The following is a 16,650-nucleotide window of genomic DNA, read 5'->3' as shown; positions in this document are numbered from 1 at the left end:
TTTTACACAGTACAAATGCTGGTCAAAAAACAAGTTTATATATATATATATATCCTTTGTTTCACATAACATTTAGGATAGCATGTGTTTATTGATGAAACCCAATGACACAAGCTCTTATTTTTTGTTTCAGAAATTATACAAAAAAAAAAAAAAAAGAAGACAAATATAGATTACATATAGGCCTACAGTACATGTTTCACATTTTTCCCTAAGGAGAGAAGAGAAAAATCATAAAATAGATTTACATATTAAACATTCCCCACTGTACTTAAATACAAAAGGCACAATTGTCAATATGGTAAGATGTTTTGGGTTGACACTTCAATTGTGTTTCATGTAAGATGTTACACAAGCATTACACCAAGAAAGTGCAGACAAAACATTGGCTATATGCAAAATCAGTGCACTAGTCTTTCCAGTTTAACTGAACATAGCTTTTCACAAGTATCTAATCTATAGTCTATTTGCAGCACAACAGTTTGCATTTTATTTTAACAATCATGCATACAATTTGGCATCCATTAGACAATATAGCAATTTAGCAACATTCTGCATTAAAATATATATGTAAATATGACTTTTATTACTTTTTACATAATATTTTATTACTGTAATAATGTTTTTGGAAAGATGACGTTGATCATTCTCTTCAAGGAATAGTTCACCCAAAAATAAAAATTATCTCATCATTTACTAACCCAATCATATGCCATCCCAAATGTGTATGACTTTTTTTCTTCTGCTGAACACAAATTAAGATTTTTAGAAGAATATTTAAGCTCTGTAAGTCCATAAAATGCAAGTAAATTGGTACCAAAATTGTAACGTTCTAAACCGTATAAAGGCAGCATAAAAGTAATCCATAAGACTCCATTGTTTATATCCATGTCTTCAGAAGTGATATGATAGGTGTGAGTAAGAAAGAGATCAATATTTTAAATCCTTTTTGGTAAAAAATTAGAGAATTAAAATTTTGGGATGAACTATCCTTTTAATTCTCAACCCTTGTCTACCAATACATTCAGAGTAAAGTGACCTAATCATTGGGATTGGGATTGCCATCCGGATACTGGGAAAGATCAAAGGTCAGCACTTTACTGATGACACAGTCTCCTTGCTGTGAATAAATAAAAATAATGTTTAATTTATTATTATTATGATGATTATCATTAAATTAACACAACTGCAAAATTGTACATGTTATACAATGATATATATACATATCAGTACTGTGCAAAAGTCTTAGGTGATGTTTCACAAACATTTGTCCTAAAACGGTTATTTATAGTTTCAGCTTTAGTGTGTCACTAGGAAACATAAATGTTAGACTCCCAAACATTCCTTTTGCAAATAGAAATGGTTAGAATAGAAAAACAGGACACTCTGCAACAGATGCCATGACCCCATGGAGCTCCCCTCTGAACATCGAGTCTGTCTAGGATTACATGAAGAAGCAGAAGCATTTCAGACAGCCTAAACAGACAGAAGAACTGTGAAGAATTCTCCATGAAGCTTGGTACAACCTATCTGCCAACAACCAAGAAAAACTGTCCAGGTGTATCTAGACAATTGGTGCTGTTTTGAAGGCAAAGGTGGTCAAATCAAATATTGATTTAGCTTTTTTATGTTTACTGGACTTTGTATGATGTTAATTGATAAATGAAAACTATTCATGAAATTATTATTGAAGAAATCATTACTATGCAAAATGTTTCATAAGTGCTTTTTGCACTGTACTGTATATACACAGTTGAAGTCAGAAGTTTATATACACCTTAGCCAAATATATTTAAACTCAGTTTTTCACAATTCCTGATATTTAATCGTAAAAAACATTCCCTGTCTTAGGTCAGTTAGGATCACTACTTTATTTTAAGAATGTGAAATGTCAGAATAATAGAGAGAATTATTTATTTCAGATTTTATTTCTTTCATCACATTCCCAGTGGGTCAGAAGTTTAAATACACTTTGTTAGTATTTGGTAGCATTGCCTTTAAATTGTTTAACTTGGGTCAAGACGTTTTGGGTAGCCTTCCACAAGTTTCTCACAATAAATTGCTGGAATTTTGGCCCATTCCTCCAGACAGAACTGGTGTAAATGAGTCAGGTTTGTAGGCCTCCTTGTTGGTAAATGCTTTTTCAGTTCTGCCCACAAATGTTCTACTGAGGTCAGGGCTTTGTGATGGCCACTCCAATACCTTGAGTTTGCTGTCCTTAAGCCATTTTGCCACAACTTTGGAGGTATGATTGTCCATTTAGAAGACCCATTTGTGACAGAGCTTTAACTTCCTGGATGATGTCTTGAGATGTTGCTTCAATGGCTGTTACATTTTACTTTTAACATCCACTCGCTAACTCCCCTAAGCACTTCCTGTTCCACATCGTTAAGATCCTGTTGATAGAACCTCAACCCCTTGATTTTGACCAAGGGAGCGAGTCTACTCTGATGTATGCTCCAGGTAGCTCCATATCCCACATTGCAACTCAATAGAGAAGATTGCACTTCATAAAGCCTAACCCCACACCACACAACAGTAATATATGATGGAAGTGAAGATAGGTTAATTAAGCAGTTTAGAAAAGATATATTGAGATTTAACAGAAAAATACTTGTAGCCACCATAAACTGTTTATCACACAGTTATAGCCTATGTGTTCATTGTTATGTTAACATTTGTGTTTGTGTAAATCTTGATTAATCTTTCCAACAATTAATTCTAATGAAAAAAAATTAAACATACAAGATTTATATATAAGACTCTGAAATCAATCTCCGAAAACATTGTTTTCTCAGGTGCAAAAATCGAAAAAATAATTCCACAAATTGACATCAGCCTTCAACATACTCCAAGTGATCAAGGGTTAAGGGTGTTCCAATTAAACCCATTCCATGTCTTCCGTAGTCTGTCTTTTTTAATGGCGGTTTTGGAGCAGTGGCTTCTTCCTTGCTGAGCAATTTTTCAGGTTATGTCGATATAGGACTCATTTTACTGTGGATATAGATACTTGTTTACCTGTTTACTCCAGCATCTTCACAAAGTCCTTTACTGTTGTTCTGCGATTGATTTGCACTTATCGCATCAAAATACGTTCATCTCTAGGAGACAGAATTCATCTCCTTCCTGAGCGGTATGATGGCTGTGTGGTCTCATGGTGTTTATACTTCCATACTATTGTTTGTACAGATAAACATGGTGCCTTCAGGCATTTGGAAATTGCTCTCAAGGACGACTAGACTTGTGGAGGTCCACAATTATTTTCTGAGGTCTTGGCTGATTTCTTTTGATTTTCCCATGCTGTCAAAAAGAGCAAAGAGGCACTGGGTTTGAAGGTAGGCCTTAAAATACATCCACAGGAACACCTCCAATTCAGTACACCTCCTATCAGAAGCTAATTGGCTAATCGCCTAACTGGAATTGTGATTTAGTCAATTAAAAGTGAAACAATCTGTCTATAACAATTGTTGGAAAAATTACTCATGTCATGCACAAAGTAGATGTCCTAAGCGACTTACCAAAATTTATTGTTTACTAATATTAAATATATTTTAAATATATATTTTTTATATTAAAAAAATGAGTTTTAATGACTTCAACCTAAGTATATGTAAACTTCTGACTTCAACTGTATAACAAACTGCTGCTGTTTCTAGGACATGGTGTACAATAAACATAAATAGAAAGATTAGAAGTTAGGATGGGTTTTATTTCAATGGATTAACTGCATGTGTTTACTAGTTTTGACATGATTACATTTATACAGCCCATTACTGTAATACATACCTCGGGGTAAACTCCAATGAGGGAGTCAGCTTTTGTGTAAAACTCCTCTTTGAGAGAGATGACAATAGCCTGGAAATTCTGGACTGACTGGTCCTTTATGTAATTGGCCACCTGCACAGTAAGAATTTATACCATTCATTTCTTTGGGGTGACCTATATCCATGCATTTGCATTTGGAAGACGCCTTATATGTGGAAGTCAAACCTACAAACACTGACCTTGCCTATGTTGGTGTTATCCAAAGCAGCATCAATCTCATCCAGGACAAAGAAGGGTGCAGGCTTGTAGCTATGAGGGAAAGGAAATAAAATATTCTAATCTGCGGGCAAAACATGCTAATAAAAGTTTAATATTAAATATAGCTGTACATTTAATATAAACAAGAGCTGATAAGATCTGGAGCCTTTATTTAGCTATCAAATAAACAAGACCTATATCTAGGGATCTTTGTTGCACCTGTGAATGGCAAAAAGCAGTGCTAAAGCTGCTACCGTCTTCTCCCCTCCGGACAGATTGTCCATGGGCCTGAATCGCTTTCCTGGAGCCACACAGTTGTAGTTGATTCCATCTAAGTAAGGTTCCTCTGGATTTTCTGGCCCCAGGAATGCCTGGAAGGGCATAGAACATACTGTATACAATAACACTAGAAATCCTACTTGTGCTATTGATGCAAAAAAAAAAAAATTAACCTGTGCACTACTGTTACGTGAGAGTGCTTTGTAGATCTCGTCAATGTTGGTGGCCACTGACTCAAAACAGGCATTGAAACGATCAAACCTCTCCTTCTTAATCTGCTCAAAGGCCTGTTTGGCTTTCTTTGCTCTTTTCCGGGCAGCCTCAAATTCTGTAAGGCAACACAATTTCATATATAATTCTTAGTGGAAATATCAGTTTAATTTCATGATTAAACTCAAAATCAATCTGTAGTTATGTAGCTCACTGATTCTTGAGATAAGGGACAAAACATGTCTTACATTCAAAAGTCATCTTCATGTTAAAAATCAAGACAACAGTGTACAACTCATGGTTAAGATGGAAAAAAATTGACCAACTTTGTCAGAATAGTGTGAAAACAGAAGAAAAAAATATTTTATCACTGAACAACATTATTAGATAATTAAAGACTTTATGCTCTTGTTTGATGGATCAAATTAAATGTAAATTAATTTGAAGAGTTAAATTAAAATAGCATACTTTTTAGTGTGTCTGACAGAGTTGAAAGAAATGACAGTAAGATGTAAGTTAGGAAATTTCTAATACTTATGGGTCATTGACAAATCAGGTTGTACAAGGCGTTATAATGAGAAATCTTATAAAAATCTAGTTTAAAACACTTTGTTTCATGTTATCAGAAATTTAATCTTTGTGTCCAATTTGGTTTAATACAAAAAACAAAACAAAAAAACTTTCAAATGGTCATATGGTTTAACCATTAAGTAAAACATATTATAATACTTTCTTTGCACCTTGGATACATGAGAGTATAAAAAACTTCATTTTCAAAACTTTTCAAGATAAAAAAATTACTATTTTTTTTTTTATATAATAATTTTTGAGTTTCAATATCAAGAAGATTTCTCAGGGTATTCAGGTAATTGATTTACTGCTTATTTTTTTAAGAAATAACAATAAAAGATTATTCTGCTCTCATCATGCCAACATTTATTTTTTTCAGGATTTTCAGCTTTTAATGAGACATTTTTGTTTCACCTATAGAATCTGGCAACCTCACTTATGTCTATATCTAATTCTGACTTTTATTTAAAATGTGTTATTAATCAAACATATTAAAATTAAATATTAAATATTTTACTTGCACGATTAGTACTAAGTAATACATGACACAACTGATCTAAAGCGGATGCTAAGTGGGATAGTGGTTTTACAAGGGGGATACTTTTTGGTATTTCTTGAAACAAGGGGGATGGCATCCCCTCACATACCCCCTCAACTCGAGCCCTGCCTTTATCCAGACACTATTGTGGAGTTGTAGCTGAGCCTGAACCCACCATCACTGGTTTCCTGGAACTTGTCTCTAACACTCTCGAGTTTCTCCATGGCCTTCATGTTAGGGGCACTGATTCTCTGCAGGATGCTCTGCTGTTCGTTCAGCCTCTGTTGTAGTGTGTTCATCTCTGCCTTGATCTCCTCCTCTGACAGAGCATCCTATAAACAGGTTTTTCATTACCGTTGATTGTCCCAGCTTGCTTATTATAAACCCATTCAAACTATTTTATGAGGTTTAAATTACCTTGAGGTCCTCATTCAAGTTGCTATAGTCGATCTCTATGAGGGCCTCCTTGGCATGCACTGAGCTCAATGCTTTCAGGCTGCTCATAGAATCCTCAATTTGAGAGCTTCCCTGCATGGAGAGATCAAGTTACTACTGTATAGTGCAAACAATCTATCAATGGAAATTGCAATTGCTAGCAAAAGAAGTATGGTGCACTGAAATATACTGTGCAGAAAAGTCTGTGTCTATACCTCTCCCTGGCTAATGTCATCCATGGTCCCTGATTTTAGGGGCAGTTTAATATCCTGCATCTTGCAGGCTTGCAGCAAGTTGTGTCTGTCACTGCGTTTCTGCTCTAGCTTGGTCTCAATGGCTGTCACTTCCTTCTGAAGCTGTGTCAGCTCTCTTACATTATGACAAAAATACCAAACACATTTTAATTATAACTCCAAACAAACACATTTTTGCTTCTAAAGTTATTTTGCATGTGCTGGTTTTAAAGAAATAGTTCCAAATATTTGATTGTATGGAACAAGGTGCAATGATAGTGAATGGTGACTGAGACTAACATGCTGCCTAACATCTCCTTTTGTGTTCCATAGAAGAAATTAGGTCAAATCAGGTTGGAACAATGAGAGGCTTAGTATATGATGACTGAATTGCCATTTTGGGCGAACTATTCCTTTAAAACCAGCACACTCAAAACCATTTTAAAATAAGATAAAGTATTTCTAGATTTAAATGTCAAACAATACATCTAACATCTCTTTAATGTACTGTATCTCTGGCTGCAAAAGCTCTCTCACTTGTTGGCAGCCCCTAGTTTCTTGCGGATCTCCTCCATCTCCCGATTCTTGTCATTGACCTCTCCTTTCTTAGTGAGGTGCTGGTTCTTAAGGTCCTGCAGCTGTGCCATTGTCTCATCAATAATCTTCATTTGCCTGTGTTCCTCCTGAGATTGTTGGGGTAGACAGATATCCATTAGAGGAAGTATTTTGCTATTCAGATTCAACTGAATTGTACTTTGCTTTTCAAGACTGGTTACTTAGACCCCGTTTACACCTGATATTACGATGCATTTTTGGTGATCGGATCATATGTGGTCAGCGCTAAATACAGGCCTAAGTATGAACTAAAACGTTTTGTAATCGGATCACAAAAACCACATACGAATGTGGTCAAAAACGTCTCGGTTATGTACATAACCTCGGTTCCCTGAGACAAAGGGAATGAGACATTGCGTTTACTAATGCATATGGGGAGTGCCTTCATACACAACCTATTTTAAACCTCTCTACAATAAGGCCAATATTCTAATATTGGCTATGGTGTTTGAGCCCCGCCTGTTTTGGCACAAACTGACCACTACCTACATACGTAACTTGTGATTTATCTTAAAACCAGGTGTAATCAGGGTTTTAGAGCACATACTGTAACATGGGATTAACCGGCAACTACAAGAAGGCTGTTTAAATCCTCATTCTCTTTTCTCTGTCACCTTTTTAAGTCTTTCAATTTCATTCTCATCCTTCTTTACAGTCTGCTCCCACATCAACACTTTCTCCTGGTCCTCCTTCAGCTGGTTCTTCTCATAATCAAGCTGGATGGCCAGACGGGTCTTCTGTGTCTCAAACTCCAACCTATAATGCTCATATTACGCATGCTAAATGAGCACAGATAGAATATTTCCTACCCTGTATACAGTGGTGTAGTAGTGTCTGAAGAGGTGGGCATACTGTGAATTTATGAAAATTGTTAATACTTTGTTATTACTCTAACTAATAAACAAATTCATAATACACAATAAAATGCATTGTTTCTAATATGAGTGTAGTAAAGTTCACATTAACACGTTATCTTCTACTACTCTATATAGCCTACATAAAAATAATGGTTATTTGTTTTACTTGTGTACTATTATGTGATTTTCTGTGTATAGTGAAATTGTTTTCCTAATTAGAAATATAAATTGAAATGATTTGATATCACGAGAAAAAGGCACCACCGACAGCAGTAAAAGCCAAAAATAAGAGCATCAAAACTAGTAGGGGTGCAATAGCATGCAGTATTTACACAAAGTTTAATTGCACGAGTTAAATATAAATGTGTATATATATATATATATATATATATATATATATATATATATATATATATATATATGTGTGTGAGTGTGTGTGTGTGTGTTTAGCAGAGAAATACATTTACAGTACAAATAATGGTTACTCCAGGGATGCTTGTGAATCAGACACTGGAAATGTCCCGCCCCTTACAGAAACTGATAATATTATTGGTTAGCAAATATCCAATCACGTCTGAAATGAACGTTCTGATTGGTGGACCAGCTTATTCGGATTGTCTGTCTTGCCCATGCCATCAGTTGCACTCCGGTCTGCCGCTGCTCTGTGTGCATTTAGAGAGAATCTCTGTACATTTAAAAAATATATACTGTATATATATATATATATATATATATATATATATATATATATATATATATATATATATATATACATATACACACACACAATTCACTCAACGGTGCTGCGGCATTGCGTTAGTAGATTGAAAAAGTTCCAGGTCAAAAGACTACTCGTTGTTCTGGTATCAGGTATGTATCAGGTATTTCAGGTTGGCATACGCAAAATCCTAAGAAAGATAGGTGGGCATACAGCATGCCCTAGACTACACTACTGCCTGTATACGGTCAATGTAGCATTAACAAGCTTACCGCTTTTTGGCAATCTCATTTTGCCTCTTGACTTTTTCTTCTTCAAACTCGCGGATATTTCGCACACCAATCTCCTCGCAGAACTCAACAAAGACCTCATCCTCCACCTATAAAACGCCACAGTTATCTGTTTGCAAAGTAAAATTTGACAGCATTTCAAATCTATAATCTCACTTCCATCCTTACCAGGTTCATACGGTCTCTTAACTCTGTAATGTCCCTTTCTCGTGCCTGGATCATTCCTTTGATGTCATTGATTCGTGGGCCGAAATTAGCCAGCTCGCTCTCCAACTTTGATTTCTCCTAAACAGACATACAACGGATTACACTTGTAAGAGTCCACACTGAAAGAAATGTTCACCTAAAAATGTGTTTCATGTAGATTAACTTGTTTAATTGATGTCTGAATCAAACTGATTACATTAGGTTACACCAACAAAACTCATTTTAATGGTTAGATATAAATAGCTCATTAATGTAACAATTACAGGTTACCACTTATTCCCCAGTTATGGAAACATAACATTATGTCCAGAAATCATCTGGAACTCTCTTGTAAAGGTTTATGGGGATTTTCTGATTACATTTCTTGACGGAGGAGGTGATTCTCAGGTGTACCTGCATGTTAAGAGAGAGGTGGCGGGTCTTGGTCTGTTCCAGATCGCTCTGTGAGTACTTGAGCCTCATTTGTAGCCCATGAGCCTGAGACTGCACCTGTCTAAGCTCTGCTTCCTTTCTCTTTGCCTTCATTTGTTCCTGGAAAGACAAAGATGAGGGATGAAAAACAAACTTGAGCAAAAAGTGATAAAGAATGCTTTATTGCCACACAATATTTTAACTGTAAAGAGATGAAAATTCTATCATCATATATTCATTATAATTTTGTTGCAAACCTGTATAACTTTCCTTCTTCCATGGAACACAAAAGGAAATTTTAGACAGTATGTTAGTCTCAGTCAACCATTCAATTTCATTGCAACACCTCCATTAGTGTTCCATGGAAGAAAGAAAGTAATTTTTGGGTAAACTATTCCTTTAATGTCATTACATACATTTATAAATGATGGTACATTTTCCAGCTGTGATGTCAACATTTCCAATTCTTTGTGTTACCTTCAATTCTTCTGTTAGTTTCTCTTTCTTTTCCTTGAGTTTGTCCACAGCTTTCTCATCCCAACGTCGAGCCTTAGCTTTCAGGTCACTAGCTCCTCCAGAGATCACGCCAGACTTTTGGAATAGAGTACCATCCAAGGCCACAGTCTACGTAAGAATAAGACAAAAAGTAAAATGAATAGTTTTAATATAAAAATATATCTTGTTGTGCTTTAAATACATAAAACTACAGCATATATATATATTAACCTTATGACGGTACGGGCCTCCAAAGGCAATCCTGCGGGCATCCTCCACATTCTCACACACTAGAGCATTCCCACAGGCATACTGGAGGGCTTTCTTTATGTGTGGAGGCTCATAGCGGATCACGTCAATCACAAGCTTGGCCCCTCGAAGCTCTCTCAGTTTCTCATCTGTGGGTTTCACCTGAGAGAGAGGAGAAAAGCATGTGTCCAGTGAAACCGATTCTACCAGCCTCCCAGAAGGAACACTTAAGACCTCTAACACCTTAGTAAACCACAGACCTCTTCAGACTAATAAATGATTTATTCAAATCTGTCTGTACCTCTAAATAGTCTAGAGGCAGAAAGGTCTCTGGTTCTCCTCTTTGCTCTTTTATGTACTGGATGCAATCTCTGCCTGTCTTTTCTGAGTCCACAATGATGGCATCCATGTTTTTTCCGAGGACTTTGGTCACAGCAATCTGATATTTTTTCTGGGTGGGCTGGCACAAGTCGATCAATCTGCCATACTTCACAGACAAAGGTTTGAACATGGAAAATAAAAAATGATTTTTATGCGTAAGCAAAGACACATCTTCCAATGTTCTGCAGCTTCGTTTGTACGCAAATCATGCACGTTTAAACTATCACTTTAAAACTAAACTGGACATACATGTAGTAACTCACCACTGAGCCAGGGTAGAGTCGTTTAATGCTCTCCATAATTTCAGCTTTGCGCTGCTGACGGCTATTTTCCTGCCTATCAATGCGAGCATCTCCAAGTTGCTCCATCACCTGTTGCCAGTATCATAAAACGCAACACTCTTGGTGAAATGTTTAACTAAGCCAGTATGTTTTATGTGTCTCTGTAAAGAGTGTGCCGTGCATTATTACTTGGTTCAACTCCATGTTTATCTCATCAATCCTTCTTTTGGCCAGCTCCACTTCCTCGGTCAATTCTTCTTCCATACACTTCTGCTCATCCAGAGACTGCCTGATGAGAAAAATACGGAGATTGATAAAAATCAAAGCTGTGCTTGGCGTGATACTTAAAGGATGAAGCAAAAGTAGAATAAAGCCATAAGCCAAGAGACCCTTTGCATTACAGTGATTTTACAGTTAAAGGAATATTCCAGGTTCAATACAAGTTAAGCTCAATCGACAGAATTTGTGGTATAATACTGATTACCACAAAAATCTGGGTTAAAATGAGGCCCATAAACACTAAAATACTCACTGTTTCAAAAGTATAGCCACAAGACATAAACAATATTTGTGTTAACATGATTTTAGTGTGACAAAATCATTACTAACTTTTACTGTGTAAAGTTATAGCCAATTTTACAACTTCATTGCCATGACGATGTAACATCAATGATTTAAACAACTTTACAGCTCAAATACTACATGAGTTTTAAAATAATGAATGTAAGTGCTTTTATAAAATTAGAAGCTTCATATTTCTGCCTTTAAACTCTTCAAAGATTTGCCCCATTTACATGCATTGTAAGTGCCTCACTGTAACCTCGATTTTAGGATTTGTTTTAAAGAAAAGGAGGGACGAGTCAATTATTTCTTCTTTTGATAATCGAAATTATGCCGCAAATGCTGTTGATTAAGCTTAACTTTCATTGAACCCGGAATATTCCTTTAAGACAAAAGATTTCTAGGTCACTAATAAAATGTAAGCTATCTATCATATTATTAATTTAATTACTATAATATTGGAGCATGCATTTTGATAAGTGATGTGTAAACACGGGTGTTTGTATATCAGTTGTTTTACAGATGGGAAATGTGGCTCATTCAATCACATTTTACAGACAATTATATATATGATCTCTTTTTATAATTTATAATGTTCTCTGCAGTACCTGCTTGTTGTGATATAGTCCTCCAGCTTTTCAATGCGCTTCTGGTTTTCCTCTATCTCTCGAATCTTCTGCTTGATTTTGGCCTGTTTTCCGAAAAGGGATATAAAACAGTTTATATCTTCCCACCATACAATGTAACCTGTGTCTGAAGCACAAACAACAGGGTTTCCATTCATTCCTTGTTTGTACCTCTGTCTCAATCTTCTTCCTCTCCTCCAGATCCAGTCTGTCCTGGTCGGCCTTTTGATCCCTGTTAAACTTCTCCAGCTCTTGTGCCAAGGTAGCTGCCCGCTTACTGGCCTCCTCTTTCAGTCTGTGATACTGCTTCACCTGAGAGAACAATATAAGTGTAAAATGATACACTGAAATATAAAAACATGATTTCATTCATATTTCATGGTGATCATGGGGCTTTGATAGGCTGACCTGGTTCTCTTCCAGTGTTAGATCCTGGCCTTGGCTTTGGGCCTCTTCTTCCATTCGTTCCTCAAACTCTTGTCTTGCCATTTCCACAGAGCCCTGCTCCCGGTCTAGTTCCTCTATGTCTGCCTTACGCTTCTTGTACATCTTCTGGGCATTCTGGAAAGACTTTCGAGCTACCTCCAGTTTCTTGATCTTATGCGCAGTGTTCTCCTTTGCTTTGATGTACTGCGGCCGTTTCTGGTTGAGCTCAGCATCTTTCTCTCTAAGGTGGTAAAACAAGTTTCAGTTTATCAAACTGTGCTTAAGTGACCATGGTTTTAAATACCTTGTCATGACTGTACTGCAACACATTTTTTAAAAAGTCTTAAACCACATTCAAATTTAAAATGTGCTTTTTATTTACAACAAAGAGAAGGATTTTGAAAACAAAAGGAAAGTTATGGTGTAAAATTAATTAATTAACTAATAATATAATATTTTAACAAGTGGTCTCAGAATTTTGGACCCTACTTTATCACTATAGCCAATGAATTATCAGAAGCCCCTGTAGCATAATGAAGCAGTCACATCACTTTATCTCTTTCTCCACATTCTGCTGTTCCCTCATCATTCTTCCAAGCTCCTTCTTCTTTTCCTTGAGCTCTTCCTCCACATGATCCATCTTCTTCCTGTCCTTCTCAATCTCACGGTTGCGTTGGGACAACTCTCGGTTCAGCTTCTCGATCTCTGCTTCATTATGGTAGAGTTTAAAGAGCTGTAACTGCACATGAGCTCTGACAACCTCATCTTTCAATCTCTGGTACCTCTCAGCCTGAAAGCGAAAGTTTAATCATCAATACCAGAGTATTGAATGGTGTTCCTCACTACATGAATATTATCTGCCCTAATAAAGCAAGACTATTACAATTATTTACCTCCTCTTTTTCTTGTTTGGCTTCTTTGCGCTCAGCTGCTATGTTCTTCTTACGGTGATAATTGAACTGTGTGTCTTCTTCTGCTTTCACCATTTCTTTCTTTCTGCGGTCGTACTCCTGGGCCAATTCACCAGAGCGGGAGATCTCCTCGAACAGAGCGGTCCTCTCTTTAGGGTTCTTCATAGCTATGGACTCCACCGCACCCTGAAACAACAAAACAATCACGTAGATACAGACAAAATTTATTACAATGAACCAACTCTGTCCTAAAAGATCTGATCAAGCTTATTGTTGATATTTTCTGAAGCAAAGTTACTGAGACACAGCAGGAGGTAATATGCATTTATACCTGGAACACAAGAAAATTTCTGGCTTTAATAAGGATACCAAGTTTCTCCAGTTCCACACTGTACTCTGAAAGCCCAACCACCTTACTGTTAATTCGGTACTCTGAAGAGGAACCTGAAACACAAAAATAGGTATTTTCACTTTGCACCAACACAAAAGTGGAAAAGTTATTTATAATATGACGGTGGGGGCACTTTTTAAAATTTACCAATGATGACCCGTGTGAATGTACGTTCATCTCCATTGTCTTCGCAGTAGACCATGCTCACAAAGGCACGGTTGGCTGCTGGTTTTCCCACTGGTGCTCCATGGATGAGATCCTTCAGGGTTTTAACCCGCAGGTTACTTGTCTTCTCCGCCAATACAAAACTGATGGCATCCATTAGGTTTGACTTCCCTGCAGAGTAGTGAATATGACATTACTGGTGGCCCATTGACATAAAGTACTAAAAGAGTTGTTTTACTTAAAGGTGTTAGCTATATAAATATAACGTACAATGGGGCTAATGGCCCTCCAGGAAAAACATTTTATTTACTTCCAAAATCCTAAAAAGCAAAAAAACTACCACAATACTTTCCTTAATACCTATTTGTCTCATACACTGCAAATATTCATGATCCATGAGATTGTTACAGGCAATGTCTAAAGTTTGATTTTGAGGTAATTTGATGTACAATGTCATTATAATTTTTTTAAATGTTTCAATTTGCACATTTATGTAGCTAATAAGAATCCCTGAAATTATCACATTTATTTTTAGACAAAATACTTATTTTTTATTTTCAGTTTGTTCAAGATGATTAAATAAAACATAAAAAAAATAATAACATTCCAATCAGTGAAAGGATAGTATTTGGGGTTTGTTATGAAATCTATTTGATTATAGAATTCTTGAGATGTTATGAAATGCCAAATGTGATTGAAATTAACAGAAAATGGTGCACCCTTTTCTGAACTGATCATGATTTGAATAAGCATCTTCATTTTATGCCAAAAAAAAAAGCATCTTGTTGTCTCAAGTGTTTGCATAATTTGACAAATTTTGCATAATAAATACATTATTTTTAACCATAACAACCTTATTATTTCTTTACACACAAATAATGCTACTACATAAATATTCAATAAAAATTCATTATTATATCAATCTTAATACACTTTTTGACCAGAAAAAAAAAACATATTTGTCTTTAGTCCCGTTGTACACTTCGAGCATTTAAATGTCAAAAATAAATAAATAATAAATGTAGAAAAACAAATAGAGCGATCAATCAAGCGATATTGACATAAAATAGAGCGATAGCGACACAATTACAAGTACATGCAACGTACACGGCACACTAAGGGGACGTTCACAACAAACATGTACTTGCGCTAAAATAATCTAGACGCAGCGTAACGCATATAACAAAACGCAGATGTCACGAGCCTTTACCCTGACACGGCGTCTAAAAACGCGGCGCAATGATCTAAGACCTCAATAACAGTTGAAAACAGAGTTCGGTGTGAATGGCCCCTTGCAGTCCTCTGCGCTGCATCAGTACCAATGTAACCGAAATTACGCTTACCAGATCCATTTGGTCCAATTACTGCTGTAAATTTGTGAAACGGTCCGATTATTTGGCGGCCCTTGTAAGATTTGAAATTCTCGATCTCGATCAGTTTTAAATATCCCATGCTGACTGTTATTTATCTCTGAGGAGGTGTGTCAGATTGATGCTCTACACAGAGGCGAGCTTCTGCAGACGTTTTATTGTTTTTGGGTGTCTACAACAGCAAAGCTGGTTTAAAATGAACTGACAACTGGTAATATAATATCTCGTCTTTATAAGTTTGAGCAAAACCGCTGCTTACAACGATAATCTGCTAAATTATTATCTTAAATTGACTGAAAATGCAGTACGTCCAGCTCTGTACACGCCCCCCATTCTAGAGCAGAATAGCACCCATAATAAAAGTCCTAATGCAAAGAGGGTAATTTAGCCTATGTATTTCATTATTCATCATAAAATGAAATGAAACTAGTCGAAATGACAACCCATTTCTACGAAGAGCCGTGTAAAGCCTCTTCTAGACACTAGTGAAACTTAGATATAGATATAAACATGAGTGAAATTCATTCATATGCATTATTGAAAATCTTACAAACACTAGTGAATTTACTTCATTGATATAAGTATTTGTGAAATTCATTCATATGCATTATTGGAAAGATTATTAGTGAAATAAAAATATTCATAAAACTGATTCGGTTGACATACATTACCTACACTAAATTTACACATAGCTGAAATTGTCTTTCAATTATTACTTCATCTCTTCTCATATACACTTATGAAATTGTCTCTCAATCACTACTGAAATCTCTTTCAAACAGACATATGAAAATGTCTTGCATTTCACTAGTGTTTATAAGAATGTTTCCAAGAATATATATGAATGAATTTCACTAACGCTCAAATTAATATAATAATGTCACTAGTATTTATAAGAATATTTCCAATAATGCATATGAATGAATTTCACTCACATTTATATCAATATCATAATTTCACTAGTGTTTATAAGAATCTTTCCAATAATGCATATGAATGAATTTCACTAACATTTCTTTCAAAATATTATAATTTCACTAGTGTATATAAGAATATTTCCAATAATGCATATGAATGCATAATGAATTTCACTAATATTTCTATCAATATCAGAATTTCACTAGTATTTATAAGAATCTTTCCAATAATGCATATGAATGAATTTCACTAACGTTTATATCAATATCATAATTTCACTAGTGTTAATAAGAATCTTTCCAATAATGCATATGAATGAATTTCACTCATGTTTATATTAATACCATAAAGGTACTTTATGTAATATTTTTGACCATAATATGTCATTAGAGAATTAGGAAACATGCTAAGTTGAAATACTGGCTTATCTGATAACAATGCTACAGCCAATACATTCAACTTTTATATTTCCATTCCGGGCTGGAATTTC

General features: G+C 35.6%; 1 protein-coding gene across 1 annotated transcript; it reads right to left on the bottom strand.

Annotated features, from left to right (window-relative positions):
* Positions 1-189: 189 nt before the first annotated feature.
* On the bottom strand, positions 190-15,563 carry smc1a (structural maintenance of chromosomes 1A). Its single transcript, XM_052105254.1, has 26 exons — positions 15,216-15,563; positions 13,855-14,043; positions 13,648-13,760; positions 13,299-13,502; positions 12,957-13,195; positions 12,388-12,646; positions 12,151-12,291; positions 11,962-12,044; positions 10,982-11,081; positions 10,775-10,882; positions 10,432-10,617; positions 10,113-10,292; positions 9,864-10,010; positions 9,369-9,506; positions 8,937-9,053; positions 8,751-8,857; positions 7,518-7,659; positions 6,826-6,971; positions 6,271-6,424; positions 6,038-6,148; positions 5,796-5,952; positions 4,476-4,630; positions 4,243-4,394; positions 4,005-4,074; positions 3,787-3,897; positions 190-1,120 (listed from the first exon to the last, which is right to left on the bottom strand). Exons 1-26 carry the CDS (start codon positions 15,322-15,324, stop codon positions 1,040-1,042), a joined length of 3,699 nt encoding a protein of 1,232 aa, XP_051961214.1. The 5' UTR covers positions 15,325-15,563; the 3' UTR covers positions 190-1,039.
* Between the last annotated feature and the right edge of the window lie 1,087 nt (positions 15,564-16,650).

The sequence above is a fragment of the Xyrauchen texanus genome, chromosome 35, assembly GCF_025860055.1.
Source record: "Xyrauchen texanus isolate HMW12.3.18 chromosome 35, RBS_HiC_50CHRs, whole genome shotgun sequence".
In the NCBI taxonomy this organism is placed as follows: domain Eukaryota; kingdom Metazoa; phylum Chordata; class Actinopteri; order Cypriniformes; family Catostomidae; genus Xyrauchen; species Xyrauchen texanus.
This window is presented reverse-complemented; position numbering and strand designations above follow the sequence as displayed.

Bases quoted from the DNA above. Each gene is read 5' to 3' on its own strand.
- smc1a (XM_052105254.1), bottom strand. From the start codon at position 15,324: ATGGGATATTTAAAACTGATCGAGATCGAGAATTTCAAATCTTACAAG. The intron at 6,149-6,270 runs GTATAGACACAG...CTCTCCATGCAG, and splicing joins ATGACATTAGCCAGGGAGAG to GGAAGCTCTCAAATTGAGGA. The intron at 5,953-6,037 runs GTAATTTAAACC...ACCTGTTTATAG, and splicing joins ACTTGAATGAGGACCTCAAG to GATGCTCTGTCAGAGGAGGA.